General features: G+C 49.2%; 1 protein-coding gene across 2 annotated transcripts in view; it reads left to right on the top strand.

Moving 5' to 3' along the window:
• The window catches only part of SH3PXD2B (SH3 and PX domains 2B), a 112,843-nt gene extending 97,008 nt beyond the window's left edge, over positions 1-15,835 (top strand). The window contains exons 13-14 of one of the 2 annotated variants that reach the window (XM_082623859.1): positions 9,452-10,918; positions 15,595-15,835. In XM_082623859.1, coding sequence (XP_082479985.1) covers positions 9,452-10,918; positions 15,595-15,780 — 1,653 coding nt within the window. In that variant the 3' untranslated portion in view covers positions 15,781-15,835. Of the gene's footprint in view, positions 1-9,451 lie in introns of both variants that reach the window. The other variant, XM_082623858.1, reaches the window with a different exon arrangement.
• The last annotated feature ends 1,040 nt before the right edge of the window (positions 15,836-16,875 follow it).

Here is a 16,875-nt window from a genome sequence, read left to right as displayed (position 1 = left end):
TTGAATATCGTTGCCTGTACTATACAGTAGGATGTTGTTGTTTACCCATCCTATATATAATATATAATAGTTTGCATCTGCTAATCCCAAATTCCCAGTCTGTCCCTCCCCACCTACCTCCCCCTTGGCAACCACAAGTCTATTCTGTCTATCTATGAGTCTGTTTCTGTTTCATAGATAAGTTCATTTGTGTCATATTTTAGATTCCACATATAAGTGGTATCATATGATGTTTATCTTTCTCTTTCCAACTTACTTCACTTAGGATGATAATCTCTGGGTCCATTCATGTTGCTGCAAATGGCATTATTTCATTCTTTTTTCTGGCTGACTAGTATTCCATTGTGTGTGTGTGTGTGTGTGTGTGTAAACACACCACACTTTTATCCATTCATCTGTCAGTGGACACTTAGGTTGTTTCCATGTCTTGGCTATTGTAAATAGTGCTGCAGTGAACATTGGGGTGCATGTATCTTTTTGAATTAGAATTCTGTCCGGATATATGCCATTTTCATATGGCAACTCTATTTTTAGTTTTTTGAGGAACCTCCACACCGTGCTCCATAGTGGCTGCACCAACTCACATTCCTACCAACAGTGTAGGAGGGTTCCCTTTTCTCCACACCCTCTCCAGCATTTATTTGTAGATTTTTAAATGATGACCATTCTGACCCATGTGAGGTGATACCTCATTGTAATTTTGACTTGCATTTCTCTAATAATTAGCGATGTTGAGCATCTTTTCATGTGCCTGTTGGCTATCTGTATGTCTTCTTTGGAGAAATGTCTGTTTACATCTTCTGCCCATTTTTCAATTGGGTTGTTTGGTTTTTTGTTGTTGAGTTATATGAGCTGTTTGTATATTTTGGAAATTAAGCCCGTGTCGGTCGTATCATTTGCAAATAATTTTTTTCAGTCCATGGGTTGTCTTTTCGTTTTGTTTGTGGTTTCCTTTGCTGTACAAAAGCTTGTACTACTTGTGATTTTTGATTCTAGGCACCATCTCCTATTTCTGTGTTCTTTTTTTTTTAGTAGCAGCTTTATTGAGGTATAATTCACATACCATATGATTCAGTGATTTAAGGTATAAAATTCAGTGTTTTGGGGCTTCCCTGGTGGCGCAGTGGTTGAGAGTCTGCCTGCCGATGCAGGGAATACGGGTTTGTGCCCCAGTCCGGGAAGATCCCACATGCCGCGGAGCGGCTAGGCCCGTGAGCCACAGCCTCTGAGCCTGCGCGTCCAGAGCCTGTGCTCTGCAACGGGAGAGCCCACAACAGTGAGAGGCCCATGCACCGCAAAAAAAAAAAAAAAAAAAAAAATCAGTAGTTTTTAGTTTAATTACAGAGTTGTGCAACCATCACCACCATCAACATTAGAACATTTCATCACCCAAATAAGAAACCCTGTACACATTGGCAGTCCCTCCCCACGTCCCCTCAATCCCTCTCAGTGCCCCTGCCCCAGCCCTAGGCAACCACTGATCTATTTCCTGTGTCTGTAGATTTGCCTCTTTTTATCACCTCCTCCTTCCTTGATTGCCTCTCCTCTCCCCTTTACTTCCCACTTCTTTGCTTGTCTACTCTGTTGCCTACGTAAAGGGCATCATAAATCCTTTCTCCCCTCCCATTTCTCTTTTCTTTCTCATGGGGCTAGTGCTTGAAGGTGTTTCCCATGTTTCCAGGAAAGCCCGTAAGTAATGGGATAGCAGTTAGGTGCCGGCCACTGCACTAAGCACCTCACATGCCATATCTTGCCTAATCATATCGTCATTTACTCTTGTGAGGCAGGACTATTACAATCCCCATTTTTCAGAGGAGGAAGCTGTGGCTCAGAAAAAAGGCGCTGTCCAAGGTCACACAGCCAAAAGGTGGCAGAGTCAGGATTTGAACCCATGTCTGTCTCCAGATTAGAACCAGGGCTATTGACAGCCTGCTGTTTATCTGCCCAGTATTTGGGGATCTCAGGAGGATGGAGATCATATCTGTTTTTTACTTCTGTATTCCCACACCTAGCACAGTGCCTGGCACGTGATAGATATGCAATAAATATTGTTGAATCAATGAAAATCCATCTCCCCACTAGCCTCCTCCTAACACCCAGAAAACCAGGGAGTGTTTTCTTCTTCATTCTCATCTCTAACCCTGGCCTTGGGACTGGTCCACAGTAGGTGCTCAGAGAGCCATTCCTTTATGAATGAATGTTTGAATGAACGAAGGAAATAAAGAGTGAACAAATGATTACTGAGCCATTGCATAACTGTGGCACATATCCTAAGGGTCTTTAGTCACTTCTCTAGGCCTCCAAAGAACCCGCCATTTTCCCTCCCGCTTTGACACCTCCTGCCCAACCCCCCCCCCCTCGAGTCCCAGGACAGCTGCCCAGTGAGCCCGGGAGGAGGTGACTTCCCGAAGGTGCATCCAGGGTCTCACTACCACTGATTCTGCCCAAGCCTCTCTAGAAAGTTCTCCTCAAGCCAAGTGTCCTTTAATCCATGCAGACAGCAGGAGGGCTGTCTGCCGGGGTGTTTAAAGAACCTGGGTTGAAGCCTGTCAAACCAATTTTTTTAAATGCAAATCCCAGTCCTCACAGAGAAACTGAGGGGACGGTGGAAATACCTCCAAGGCTCTAAAAGGCTTTTTATCTGCTCCTTTTTTTTTTTTCCTCCCAATCTGTTCTTTCTAACTTCAAATCCACAGAGAGAACTCACAAGGCATCTTGCTTGTGCTTCAAGATAATTCTGTGCCCAGTTCCCCCATTTTGCTGTTTAAAACATGTATGTTATGCTGACATGAAACATATGCCTGTCTCTTAACATCTTTCCACATCAAGGGCTGTTCTTCCTCCCATTGCTATTCAGCCTTATTTTCACTGCTTTCCTCTGAACCCCACTGGTTCAGCTGGCCCTTCCTCACCTCTCTTGCTCTCTCTGCCTTTAACCTTCCTTTAACCCAGCTCCTAGCCCACTACCTGTTTTCTTATACGAGGCTGTCAAGGCCATTCTTAGAACTGAACTTGGCATATCAAAATCCACCTCATTCTTCAAATCCCTGCCTCCTCTGGGAAGCCTCCCCGGGTTCACACTGGTGTCCCTTCCCTACCCTTCCGTTAGCTTCTATGGGACCATACATCTCAATCCTTAACAGGCCCTCATTTGTGTACATAATGCTTTCTTGACATTATGAAAAATATTCTCCCCTCATTCTTCAGTGACTGAGTTTTGAATTCCAGTCACCTTCCCTTGGCACTTTGAATAGATTGTCCCATTCTTTTCCTGCATCTAGTGTTGCTAGGAAGCAGCTACTATCCATCTGGTCCTTGTTCTCTTTTTCATTAACTGTCATTTCTCTGACTTTCTCAGGAGCTCCTCACTGTCTTTAAAATGCCGCCGTTTCACTAAAGCATGTCTAGGTATGTTTCTTTATTTTTATATCCTGCTCAGCATGTGGTGGGTCTTTTCAATCTAAGGACTCAGGAGATCTTCCTAGAAATTTTCCCACTTTTACTTCTTTTTTTTTTTTTTTTTTTTTTTTGTGGTGGGGGTGGTAGGGGAGCTTCCTGATAAGGGATCAAACCCTTGCCCCCTGCAGTGGAAGCACGGAGTCTTAACCACTGGACCGCCAGGGAAGTCCATCACTTATACTTCTTTAAATAATGACTCTCTTCACTCTTTTTATTCTTTCCTTTTGGAATGGTTATGAAACAGTATGAGAGCTTCTGCCCCTATTTTCCATGTCTCTTAACGTTTCTTTCATATTTTCCACCTTCATCCCTTTGTACTGCATTCCTAGAGCATTCTGCTTCATCTTTTAGTCCAATAATTTGCTCTTTAACAATTCAGTCTGTTTCTTATTTTATTTCAACAGCTGTCATTTTTATTGCCAAGAGCACTTATTGATCCTTTTCATAGTTACGTGTTCTCATTTCATAACAGCCTGTTCTTTCATGATGTCGATGCCCTTCTATATCTGTCTAAGGATATTAAATATGTTATTGTTCATGATCTCTCTCCTCGGTTGTAGATCCTTCACAGTGGTGTTGGTATTTATTTCAGTTCTTTTCACGGTGTTAGGACTTGTCTTGGGCAGTACAAGAAGAGGAAGCAGTCAAACAGCCCAGTTGGGGAGTGTACGCAAGGGGCTGGTTGACTTCCACTGGCTTCAGTGCCAGATCGGGGACTTCTGAGCCAGCCACTGAGCAGTGTCTTGTCTCTGACCCAAGCTCATTCTTTCACTGTTCCACTCCTGAGCAATCACCTCCTTCACACCACCTACCCTACAGGAATGGAATAAAGGGCATAGAGGGGTCAACCAGCCTTGTTGCTTCTGCCGTGGTATCCCAGTTAATCCCCTGTCACTTGCCCCTGGGCCTTCCTAGTCTCAGATTCTACCCCCTCAAAGTCTGGCAGGCCTCCCACTGCTACTACCTTTTGCAACAAAACCCCCTGCAGCTGTCCTGGGCCACAACCCCCCTTTGCAGCTTCTGCCCGTCAGTGATTCCTCACAATTCCTAGTCCACTAACTTCTCCCCTTCCTCTTTCTGCGCTTGGCTTTGTACTGATATTCATTTGTTTCCTGGCTTTATTGCATTAAGGGGAAACTGCTGTTCATTCCATCTCCCATCTTGAAACCAGAAGTCTGGCTTGCATGTTATAAAAGTTTTTTGTTTGTTTGTTTTTTCCCAAGAGCACTGAAGAACATGATAAAACCTTCTTCTCCTTTAAGACAATGAGTTTCCAGCATTTTGTACAAACACACGCCATTGTTTCAGCGTGCTGGCAAACAGGGCATTTGCCAATACACACCAGCACTCCCTGGCTCAGAGCATTCCGAAATCCACCTAGGGCAGCTCAAGGTGTTCCGGACAATGCACTGAAGCTGAGGGCTGACTCTGGGTGCAGTAGGAAGTAAATGGATCCCTGGGGTCTTCTGGAGGTGCTGGGGAGTCTCCCTCCAAGGCTGCACCCGCACTTCAACCAGAACCATTCCCCTGTCTCGTTTCTGGCTTTTATTCTGTCTGCTTTTGCTAAACCTGAGCCAATAAATAGCTCACATACCCAGCATTCTTTTCCAGGAAGCACAAATGTAACCGATTCTTGAAACTTCGCTGCTTTATTATTGTTCTGTGATGTCAGCATAGGTTCTGCTAGTGATGACTTGAAGGACTTGAGTGAGAAATAGTTGACCCTACAGTTTTTGGTTTAACCAAGAGTTCTTATGATAAACGCTGTATCCTTTGTTTTCTTCTCCTCCAGTTTTGCTTCCTGGTTCAGTTCAACATCATCTTAGTGTTCAGAATTCATCAGTGGAACCACAGTATTCTAGCAGTGGAACTACAAGGAATACCTTAGTTCCTTGCTTGGTCTGTGTATCTTCAAAACATGTTTTACTAATGATGATACGATGATAATGATGATACAGACACTTATGTGTGCCAAGTACCTTACGTCCTTCATAACTAATCTTCAAACAAGTCCCAAGAGGTCAATATATTCAGCCCATTTTATTTTTATTTATTTGTTTGTTTGTTTGTTTTTGGCTGCGTTGGGTCTTTGTTGCTGCGCGTGGGCTTCCTTTAGTTGCGGCGAGCGGGGGCTCCTCTTCACTGTGGTGCGCAGGCTTCTCATCGCGGTGGCTTCTCTTGTTGCGGAGCACGGGCTCTAGGCACGCAGGCTCAGTAGTTGTGGCGCACGGGCTTAGTGGATCTGTGGCTCCGCGGCATGTGGGATCTTCCCGGACCAGGGCTCAAACCCATGTCCCCTGCATTGACAGGCAGATTCTTAACCACTGCACCACCAGGGAAGTCCCCAGCCCATTTTACAGATGTATCTGAGACAAAGAGAGGTTAGGTAAATGTCCAAGGTTACATAGCTGGTAAGTGGTGGAGCTGGGATTTGATCCCAAATCTCTTTGGTTTTAAAGCCCAGGCTATATTCTTTCATCTCCATTCTTGTGACTTTGCATTTGCTTTTACAGGCCAACCTAGGACATATTGCAGGTTCAGTTCCAGACCACCCCTATAAAGCCAGTATCACAATAAAGCAAGTCACATGAATGTTTTGGTTTCCCAGTGCATATAAAAGTTGTGTTTACATTATACTATAATCTATTAAGTGTGCAATAGCATTATGTCTAAAAAAATGTGCAGACCGGGCTTCCCTGTGGCACAGCCCGTGTGCCACAACTACTGAAGTTCGCACACCTGGAGCCTGTGCTCCACAACGGGAGAAGCCACCACAATGAGAAGCCTGAGCACCTCACTGAAGAGTAGAGAAACTAGAGAAAGCCGCAACTAGAGAAAGCCTGCGCACAGCAACAAAGACCCAACATAGCCAAAGATAAACAAATAAAATGAAAAAATTTATTTAAAAAAAAAGTGCAGACCTTAATTAAAAAATACTTAATTGCTAAAAAATGCAAACCATCATCTGAGCCTTCAGCAAGTTGTAATCTTTTTGCAATAGTAACATCAAAGGTCACTGACCACAGATCACCATTACACATATAATAACAATGAAAAAGTTTGAAATATTGTGAAAATGAGCAATTTGTAAAAAAAAAAAAAAAAAAACGCAGTATCTGCAAAGCACAATAAAGTGAAATGCAATAAAATTAGGTTTGACTGGGGACTTCCCTGGTGGTGCAGTGGTTAAGAATCCACCTGCCAATGCAGGGGACACAGGTTCAAGCCCTGGTCCGGGAAGATCCCACGAGCCGTGGAGCAACTGAGCCTGTGCGCCACAACTACTAAGCCTGTGTGCCACAACTACTGAAGCCCACGTGCCTAGAGCCCGTGCTCCACAAGAGAAGCCACCGCAATGAGAAGCCTGCGTACCACGACGAAGGGTAGCCCCCGCTCACTGCAACTAGAGAAAGCCCTTACTCAGCAACGAAGACCCAATGCAGCCAGAAATTAATTAATTAATTAAAAAAATTTTTAAATGAGGTATGACTGACTGTATTCATAATAGCTCTTAGCTTCTATCTAGTAAATGAAAACTCCCATACATCACAATTAAGGACACAAATGTTGAGAGCTTCTGCCATAGTACATAGTAGAGTGTAAGCTTAGCAAATCCTCATTGATAGACTTCATTTTGATTATTGTTCTATTTTCATTTGCTCATGTACATACTTAGTCTTACAGTTGTTGAATTCACGGATGTGCTGACAATGACTTGTATGCCCAGAATCACCTTCAGTCATGACCAGAGCTACCAAGTGTTGATAAGATGGTGGTCACCAGCACGTAAAGGGCTTCCATTTATCAGTACCCTTTCCTGGAGAGACTCCAGTGGGACGTGTTAAGTATATGCCTGCCACATGCCTGCTGCGTTCTCAGTGCTCTCCCCTGTAATTTAATACTAATAGGTAACATTTTCCTTTCAGCCTTTACCAAGTGCTGTTGTACGCATTAGCTTATGTGGTCATCATGGAAACCCTACAAGTAGGCTTTACTGTTCTTACCATCCTCTCTGTTCTGTGATGTGGCATCTCAGGCCTGTGGCTTACCCAGGGCTGTTGAGGCAGCCAGAACCAGAACCCAGGACTGCAGCCCCAGAGGCCAGCCTCTGCTCCTGCACTGGGTCTGTGGCTGCCTTTCTCTCTGATCTGGGTGGCAGAGTGCAACAGCAGAACCATACCCACAGCCCTCAGCCCCTACCGCTTTCTCACCTCAGGCACGGCTCCCCCCACAAGCAGTGTCCACTTTCCACGGCAGGGCTGGGTAGTATAGGCTCAGGCTCTGGAGCCCACCAGGCTGCCTTTGACTCCCGCCTCCACCACTGACTTTCTGCGTGACCCTCTGCGAGTTCCTCAGCTCTCCTGAGGCTTGGTTCTGCATCTGTACAATGGGATGACAATCCCCATCTCATCAGGTGGTTGTAGTCATTAATCAGCTCTCCTGTGCACAGAGCCTGCTGTGGTATTGCTGTTTATTAGTTTGCTCAGGCTGCCATCACAAAAGACTGGGTGGTTTAAACAGCAGAGGTGGATTTTCTCATGTTCTATAGGCTGGATGTCCAAGATCAAGGTGTCAGCAGGTTTGGCTTTTCCTGAGGCCTCTCTCCTTGGCTCACAGCTGGCCACCTTCCCTCTGTGTTCACACGTGGTCGTCCCTCATTCTGAATGTTCTGTGTGTCCTCATCTCCTCTTATAAGGACGACAGTCATATTGGACTAGGGCCCACCCTAATGACCCCATTTTAACCTAATCACCTCTTAAAAGGCTCTGTCTTCGAATGCAGTCACAATCTAAGGTACAGAAGTTAGGGCTTCAACATATAATCTGGGGGGGACTCAATTCAGCCCATAACATGCAGCGTGTGCACCTTTCACCCGTGTGAATTTAGCCACATGGTACTAAACAAAAAGGAGACAGGAAACGTAAGATATTAAATAACATGAGTGATTCCACCCACCATTCCAGTCAACGGGTGTGTATCCCAGAGGGAGAGGGAGATGAGATGAAAGTTTGTTGTACCTCCATCAGCATCAGTTCCCCTGTACCTAAACATGAGCTAGGTGTGATCCCCACATTTAAGGATGCACATGTTTCATACAGCATGGCATATAAACACCAGCCAACTGCTTTGTCTGGTGCTCAACCAGAGGAGCAGCGATCAAGGGTAGTTTGGGCTGTATCGGGGGTTTGCCTTGAACTTCTTCAGAATTTTAGCAGACACCGCTGGTGGCCTGCCCCGTATCCCAACCCCGCGACTGCTTCCCACCTCCTATGCCCGCCTAAGGGCATCACCCAGAGAGGGGGAGGGTTCATGTCTTGGGGAGGGGGAGGGACTAGGGGTCAGGAGATAAGTGTCCCCACCCCCAATGTCTGATTCTGCACAGTCTCTCAGAGGATCCCTTTTAAATTAAGCCCCAGGGCTTCCCTGGTGGCGCAGTGGTTGAGAGTCCGCCTGCCGATGGGGGGGACACGGGTTCGTGCCCCGGTCCGGGAAGATCCCACATGCCATGGAGCGGCTGGGCCCGTGAGCCATGGCCGCTGAGCCTGCGCGTCCGGAGCCTGTGCTCCGCAATGGGGGAGGCCACAACAGTGAGAGGCCCACGTACCACAAAAAAACAAAAACAAAAACAAAAACAAATTAAGCCCCACTGGCCCAAGAGCATTAACCTGCTCCTAACTGGCTCGCCCTTTCCTCGGTTCCTCACTTGGGCTTCCTGGAATCATCTCTCAAATTAACTGCCTACACCCAAGTTCATATCTCAAGGACTGATTTTGAGGCAATCCAAAATTACACGAGCGCCTACCCCCACGTAAGATGTTTCTGATACACAGCAGTCTCATAGATGGTCCCCCATAAATATTGTCGGGGAATCTGACGAATGTCAAATCCCTGATTCCAGCACCCCAGCTGCATGTGGGTGCTCCCAGCCCATCCTGGCCCACTGGCCCTGACACCATACCTACTCAGTGCTTTCCTCTGGCCTCCCTTCCAGGTGATCGAGAAGAACGTGAGCGGCTGGTGGTACATTCAGATTGAAGATAAGGAAGGCTGGGCCCCAGCGACTTTCATCGATAAGTATAAGAAAACCAGCAATGCCTCAAGACCCAACTTCCTGGCTCCCTTGCCCAATGAGGTGACGCAGCTCCGGTTGGGAGATGCAGCAGCAATGGAGAACTGCACGGGCGGTGAAGCCGTCGGCCCGTCCCGGCCCCTACCCGATGCACCACATGGGGCTGTGGACTCCGCCATGCCATGGTCCAAAGACTGGAAGGGTGGTAAGGAGGTCCCAAGGAAGGCGTCTTCAGACACGTCCTCGTGTGCAGGCTACGAGGAGATCTCGGACCCCGACCTGGAGGAGAAGCCCAGCCTCCCTCCCCGGAAAGAATCCATCATCAAGTCGGAAGGGGAGCTGCTCAGAGGTTCTTCCCCCAAGCCTCCTGGCATGATCTTGCCAATGATTCCAACCAAGTACACGCCTCCAGCCCGGGACAGCAGGAGACCAGAGCCCAAACCTGACAAAAGCAAGTTGTTCCAGCTGAAAAATGAGATGGGGCTGGAGTGTGGCCACAAAGTATTGGCCAAGGAAGTGAAGAAGCCCAACCTCCGGCCTGTCTCCAAATCCAAAGCTGACCCACCGGAGGAGAAGCCGGAAGCTGTTCCCCAGAATCCCTTCTTAAAGTCCAAACCTCAGGTTAGGCCCAAACCAGCTCCTTCCCCCAGGACAGAGCCACCTCAGGGCGAAGACCAAGTGGACATCTGTAACCTCAGGAGCAAGCTCAGGCCTGCCAAGTCCCAAGAGAAACCCTCGTTGGACGGAGAGAGCAGCCCCCAGGCTGGGGGAGGCCAGGATGTGGCCAGCAGCCGTGGCTTCCTCCCAGGGGAGGGGCCTGGCCGCACCCAGGACAGGACGAGCAAACAGGATGGGCTCAGCCCAAAGGAGACGTCCTGCAGAGCCCCTCCCAGGCCGGCCAAGACCGCAGAACCTGTGCCTAAGAATGTGCCGGTCCCTCTCCAAGAGGCTTCCCAGCAGAGACCTGTGGTCCCTCCTCGGAGACCACCACCTCCCAAGAAAACCTCCTCGTCGTCCAGGCCCCTTCCAGAGGTCAGAGGGCCCCTTCCAGAGGTCAGAGGGCCGCAGCGGGAGCCCACCGAAGGCAAGGCAGCTCCTGTCCCAGGCCGGGCCCTGCTTGTCCCCCCAAAAGCCAAACCTTTTCTCTCCAACTCCTCAGGGGGGCAGGATGACATGCGAGGCAAAGGTGGGCTGGGGCCACGGATGATGGGCAAGATGGGAGAAAACAAGGAGAAAGTGGCTGCAGCCCCCTTCCCCAGTGCAGACGGCCCCAAGGACTTGTATGTGGCCGTGGCCAACTTTGAAGGAGACGAAGGTACCAGCGGCTTCCAGGAGGGGACGGTGTTCGAGGTCCGGGAAAAGAACAGCAGCGGCTGGTGGTTCTGCCAGGTGCAAAGCGGGGCCCCCTCCTGGGAAGGGTGGATTCCTTCCAACTATCTCAGAAAGAAGCCCTAGCCTGCTCCCTTCCTGCCTGGAAGTCCTGCACGACCCTGCCGGCTTTACCTACATATTTAATATGCCTCTTAATTTATCATCCTCCACACAGCTTCAAAGGAAGGAAGACTGGAATACTGTGGTTTCTTCCCTTCTCTGGGTGGAGAGGGATCCCTCCCATCACAGCGTCCCCTGGAGGCTCAGAGGCCACACCCCTTTCTCTCTACTCAGCATCCCTGCCTTAAGGCCAGTGGCATTGCCACCCAGCTTCCCTGCCCACCCAACAGCTGGACCATGACTCTCTAAGGCCTCTAGGACCGGAATCCATCATCTGGAGAAACTACAGGAAGGGTCTCTTGTTGCTCGGATCAGGCAGAATATGGGAAGCCCCCCCGACCCCGACCCAGCACCCCACCCAGTTCATTCATGTCAAGCAACTTGATTCATTCAGTTTCCAAAATGCCTGGTCCCAGAAAGAGCTGCATCCTGTAGAAGTCAGCTCCGTTGCCAGTTCCAGGGAGGTGGTGTCTTCCCCGAGGCCTCAGGTCCATGGGCCTCTCAGGTTCAAGCAGATGCAGCTGCCCCAGGAGTGGGCCTGGAGGTCCTCCCAGCCACACTGCCCCCCTTCTGTGCTGGGACGCTGATCAGTTCTAAAGGAATGCTTCCAGCTCCAAGCATGCTCCACTTTTCCTGCTGCAGGCTGTGGTCCAACCCAGGGCTTTTAAACAAGAATCCCCAGCCTGCTTTTGGGGGGGCCTTTCACTTCTGCCTACCTAGAGCAAGAATCTCAAGGTTTGTTTGAATAAGGGGACCGTTCACAAGCCACGCCCCTTGGGAGCTCCTCTTTGCTGAGTAGCTAGTAGGTGCCCAACTCTGTACTTGGCACTTTACATTCATGCTGAACCCTCACAGCAGCCCTCTCTGATGCTATTATACCTGTTTTATAGATGAGGAAACTCGGGTTCAGTGGGCCCAAGGGCACACTAGCTGGGAAGAGGAGGAAAGAGGATTTGCATCCAGGCTGGCCTGACTTCCATGCCTGTGCCCTTCGCCCTGTAAGAGGCAAACCAGGCGGGGAGAGGGAGACGCCAGCTGGCTGCCCTGGGCTGTGCATGTGGGGGCCGGGTGGCTGCTCCCACACCCAACACTCCTCCAACCCATTGTAGCATCTACTGAAGGCTGCCCTGGACCCCATATGGTTGCTCCACACAGAGGCTGCCCAGGACCCCAGTGCTGCCACAGAGCCCTGTTTCCTGCTCCTATGCTAGTGCCCACCCCGGGGGATAGAACTTACGGAGCAAAGGGAGCCAAGGTGGTCTCACATGCCAGCCTTGAGGGACCCTGGTGGCGCAAGGGCCAGCAGCTGAGTCTCCAGCAAACTGGGCAGAGTAGGCAGTAGTCCCATAAGGAGACGGGGACCCGAGGGCCAGGCACAACCTCCTGTCTCTGCTGCTGCTTCCTGCTCCTCTCTGGCACTCGAAGAGTAGTTTTCTTTTTTTTTTTTTCCATGCACTCTCCCTCTCTGTGGTCTCACTGGAAGGAAGCCAGGGCAGCCCTTGCACCCATTTTGACTGATGTGGTTCACTGAGTCACGTAGAGACACAGCTACACTGGCAGGACGAGAATCAGGACCCAGGGTTTCTGGCTTCCAGCCCAGAGCTCTTGCCTGGGGTCCAGGCTGCCTTGGTGGGGGGAGAATGCAGCACCCCTCCTCATCCCACCCTACTCTGCAGGACAAGAGGAAGTGGCCCTCTGGCCCTGCCCCCAGAGATCTCTGATGCAGAGTAGTCATCTGCTGCCATGCTTTCGGGACCACAAGGGCAGCTTTCCCAGGGATGCTCGCCATCCACCTGCAGTGCCAAAATTTATGTGCAAACAGCTCTCCCACTCTCCCTACCCTCCCCACCCCTCCTCACTGCCACATGGGCTCTGGATGCTTCTCCCCTGATCCACAGTCGCATCTTTATTCCTTCCTTCAGTAGGTCTGTAAATCCCACACCCCGAGAGTCTCGGGACAGGGCCCTGAGGTGCCCTGCCGCACCCACTTGCCCCCAGGCCTGTTCCCAGAACCTTGGGGGGAAGGTGGCAGCCAGGGGCAGAAGGGAGAATGGGAGAGGGCCATCCACCCTCCAAGGTCCCCTCGGGAGGAGGCCCCACAGCACGTTTTCCTGAGTTTTTGACCCATTTTGGTTTAAACACCATTCGTGAAGCTGTCACGCAGGATTTGACTACATTTCAAAAGACAAAACTCTAAATTTTTTTTTTCTGATTATCTCTCAGCTTTCATTGACCTTTTCTAGTATTTTGTGAGTGCCTACTATGTACTAGGCGCTGGGTGTAGACCAGGCTGCGGGCGGCTCCGTGCCTGGCTGTGAAGAACTTTGATTGTTGTGTGCAGATTCCACTGAAGGCGTTTGTCTTTGGCTTCATTTCCTCCTCCCAAGGGTCAGCTGGGTGGGAATGGACTAATTCCGCCTTTTTCTGGATAGAAAATTTTCCCTGCACATGAAAAAGTAATCAGCCTTTTTATTGTTATTATTCTGGCATGAACTGAAGGTACTAAAGCCACATTTCTCTCTGTTCACTGTTCTTTCCTCAGGACACATCTGTGGCCTGAGGACTCCTCTCTCCAGCTCCTCCTACCACGGTGAGGGCACTTCCCCAGGCAGCTGCAAGGGACGGTCTTGATGGCCAATGGCTCTCCCTAGCTGTCCTCATCTGGGGGCTTAGGTTGATACCATCCAGGACTGTAGCCACCATTGTGTGCGCATTTGATAGAGCAGATGCAAAATCCCCTGGAGTCACCACCGTGGTAAATGTCCAGGGCCATAGGAATAACTTTTGTGCCAGGCTCCGGGCAGGTTACCGGTGCCTACGCACACTCCCTCCTTTAATGTCATCCTCACTTCAACCCTGTGAGGTGCCTAGGGTCAGCCCCAATCTGTCATGAGAGCACTGAGGTTCAGAGGATGAAGTCAGCGTCATCCAAATATTGACCAAGCTGAGACTTGAATCCAGTTTTTTCTCCCCAGTGCTCATGACATTTCCTCTGCCATCAACAATGAAATGTTGATGGTGCTTCCAGGGAAACAGGTGACCCTCCCTCTTAATTTAGGTTTTTCCTCTCCTGACCCCACGATCACACATGTCAGTAGGTCACAGGCCAAATGCCAGCCCAGAAAGGCAGTCAAGGATGGGTTTTATTCCTTTCCTCACCCCTGCATACTTTCTTGGGATGGCTATTTTATCTTACACCCTAGGGCAAAACTACAGCTTGTAGTCATAACACCAAATCTTTGGAAAATCTGCATTATAGGACCACCACTTGATAAAATAGGCCTTTACTCAAGTTTTTTACTCAGAATTTCTTTGCCATTTGATGGGTTTATGTCCTTGCCCCGGGATGAGACTTGGGGAGCTGGGCTGCAGCTCAAACCATTTTTAATGCCCTGCCCTGCCGGGAAGTTGCTAGAACCTCACCAGGTTTCCAGTATTCATGTTACGCGTCCTCCACAAAGCCCCTCCACATGATTGATTTCTTAGACAAAGTTCTTGGCCTTAAAACATATCTGGGCCCACAGGGGATTTCCTTACCAGGTAGAATGTAGGAAAAGAAACTTGCCATATTAAAGGACAGATGCCAAATCTCCCCAAGGTTGGAAGACCCTACTCTTAGGCTGAGGGATGGACAGTCTAGTATTTATTTAGTTTGTACCGAGTACACGGCCCTGAGTGGGATGAAGGAGAAATCGCTCCTGGCCTCAGGTAGCTGGCAACTCAACATCATCAAGAACGAGAACATTCGTGGCTCGGCTTGGCTCCCATCCACTGTTTCTGAGTTTTTAAGTGTTGGGTCAGGTCTTGCCCTTCACTTTGGGCTGTGACCATGTATACGTAACAGCCTGAGTCACACGTGGCAGTCTAGTCCCCTCCTTGGTTGTCAGGCCCATCCTTCAGGGCTTTTGCTGCAAACCACCATACCAGACCATAGACCGAAGATTCCCTATTGTCAAACCGTGTGGCCTGAATGAGTAGGAAACTGGCTTGCATTGAGGTCTGAGGGTGCTGCAAGCCCTCCTTTAGCCTGGAGGAATTGCTCCTAACGTAGCTAAGCTTCTAACGTACCACCTGCTGAGGACCCTTCTCACAGACTTGACTGTCCAGCCCCATGGGGTAACGTCTGCTTTCTGGTGCTACCTTGTGGAGTTTTCAAGCCACCCATTGTGTTTCAACATTCCACCTTTCCCGTTTTTATCGTCTACTCCCAAATAGGCCTTGGCTCCAATCAGGAACAAGGGACTCAACTTCTGTTGTCCTTGAAGAGGCCAAACCCAGTGCCACAGCCAGTAGCCTTCACTTTCAGGTCTTTATAGAAGACCTGAACGTCTTCAGCCTATAAACGTACAAGAGGAGGTGCACCCACCAGGCTTATGATGGCAATAAGCAATCCTGACACAACTAAGGTGTCCATATTTTACCCCAGTGTACACCCGTCTGTGACATTGTGCCCATGTAATTGTTAATAGCAGCACCCCTTTCACTCACGGGGTGATAAACTGGTCACCTTGGCTACAACCCACATTCCCTGCTTCAGGGAGCCACCAAGTAGGCCATTTCTTGCATCCCTCCAGGAGCAGTGGGCTCTGACAGCATTGCCCCACCACCTTGCGTCTGCTCACAGGATGATGCTGGAGATCTCTGGACATCTCGGCACTCCTCATACCCTTCGCAAGCTGACACATTCTGGTGGTGTCTTGTTTCCTTTTAACACACACGAAAAATACATGAGGATGTATAATGTGAGGGGGGAGGGGTGATGAACATTGAATTAGCTGTAGCATGTATAGACTATACCATTAGATGTTTTTTTTTTAATAAAAAAAAAGTGCTTGACTGGTTTCAAGCTTCATTGTGAAGATGTGTCTATGTATTTTATTTGGTTGAAGAAAGGGTGAGTAACTTTGTGCCCTGGCATCTTGGCCTGGATTTGGGGATCAAAAAACAGAAGCCTGTGTGAGCTAGGTTTGGGTATTGCTCAGAAATAGGGATGACTCCTCTCTCTGGGCCCTAGTGTACTTTGATTCTTTTAACTACAATGTCCGGAAACCAAGAGAAAGCTTCCTTGTATTCACTGGGTATCTCCCACATCTTCACTCTGTGCCAAAAGGTGGAAAACTTTACATGTCCAGGGAGTTTGAACCTCTCGTTGGCATTGCCTGATGGGCAGGGAAGTAGGAGGGTGCAGCCATGTTTGGGCCACAGGGGCTGCCCAAGCCGCCTGCTCCCAGGAGGTGGAGAGCATTGCCTGATGTTTTATTACTTTCCCAAAGGCAGCGCCAAGGCAAAACCAACCACCGCTGCGGAGCCTCCTTGGTCCCAGGTGAATCCAAAAGGACACCACCACCCCACCTTCCTAGGAAGAGAAGAATAGAACCAGCAGAGTCCCAGCACAGAAGTTCAAAGGGGAGGATTTAGATACAATATTCATCCCACCTTGGAGGAAACAAGTTTAAAGCAATGATCTTTCTGGTGCACCTTACTTAGGAATAATCTTCCTTCATATATTAAGCTCTGTTCCCATAAGAAAGGAAAGTCATTATGTGGTTTAACGCCACCACCCGTACCCCACATACCCCGGGAGCATTTTGTCCGAAATCTCCTAAACCAGGAGTGCTTAGTCTCAAGAATACATCTGGTAATGACCATGGCATGGGCTTCCCGGGGCAGGCGTGCAGGGGCCCCTGAGCCTCGTGGGATGGGATGGGAACTGGACCGCGGTCAGCAATCAACCTGACTTTGTGTCTCTGGGGTCTCTTGCCCTCTAGCTTCCTTCAGTTCTGACTTGGAACCGGACTCAGCACTGCTATCCTGTTCCAGGAATGCCACACCAAGCACGTACCCCCTCACACACC

Source organism: Mesoplodon mirus, assembly GCF_964341445.2.
Source record: "Mesoplodon mirus genome assembly, chromosome: 5".
NCBI lineage: Eukaryota > Metazoa > Chordata > Mammalia > Artiodactyla > Ziphiidae > Mesoplodon > Mesoplodon mirus.
This window is presented reverse-complemented; position numbering and strand designations above follow the sequence as displayed.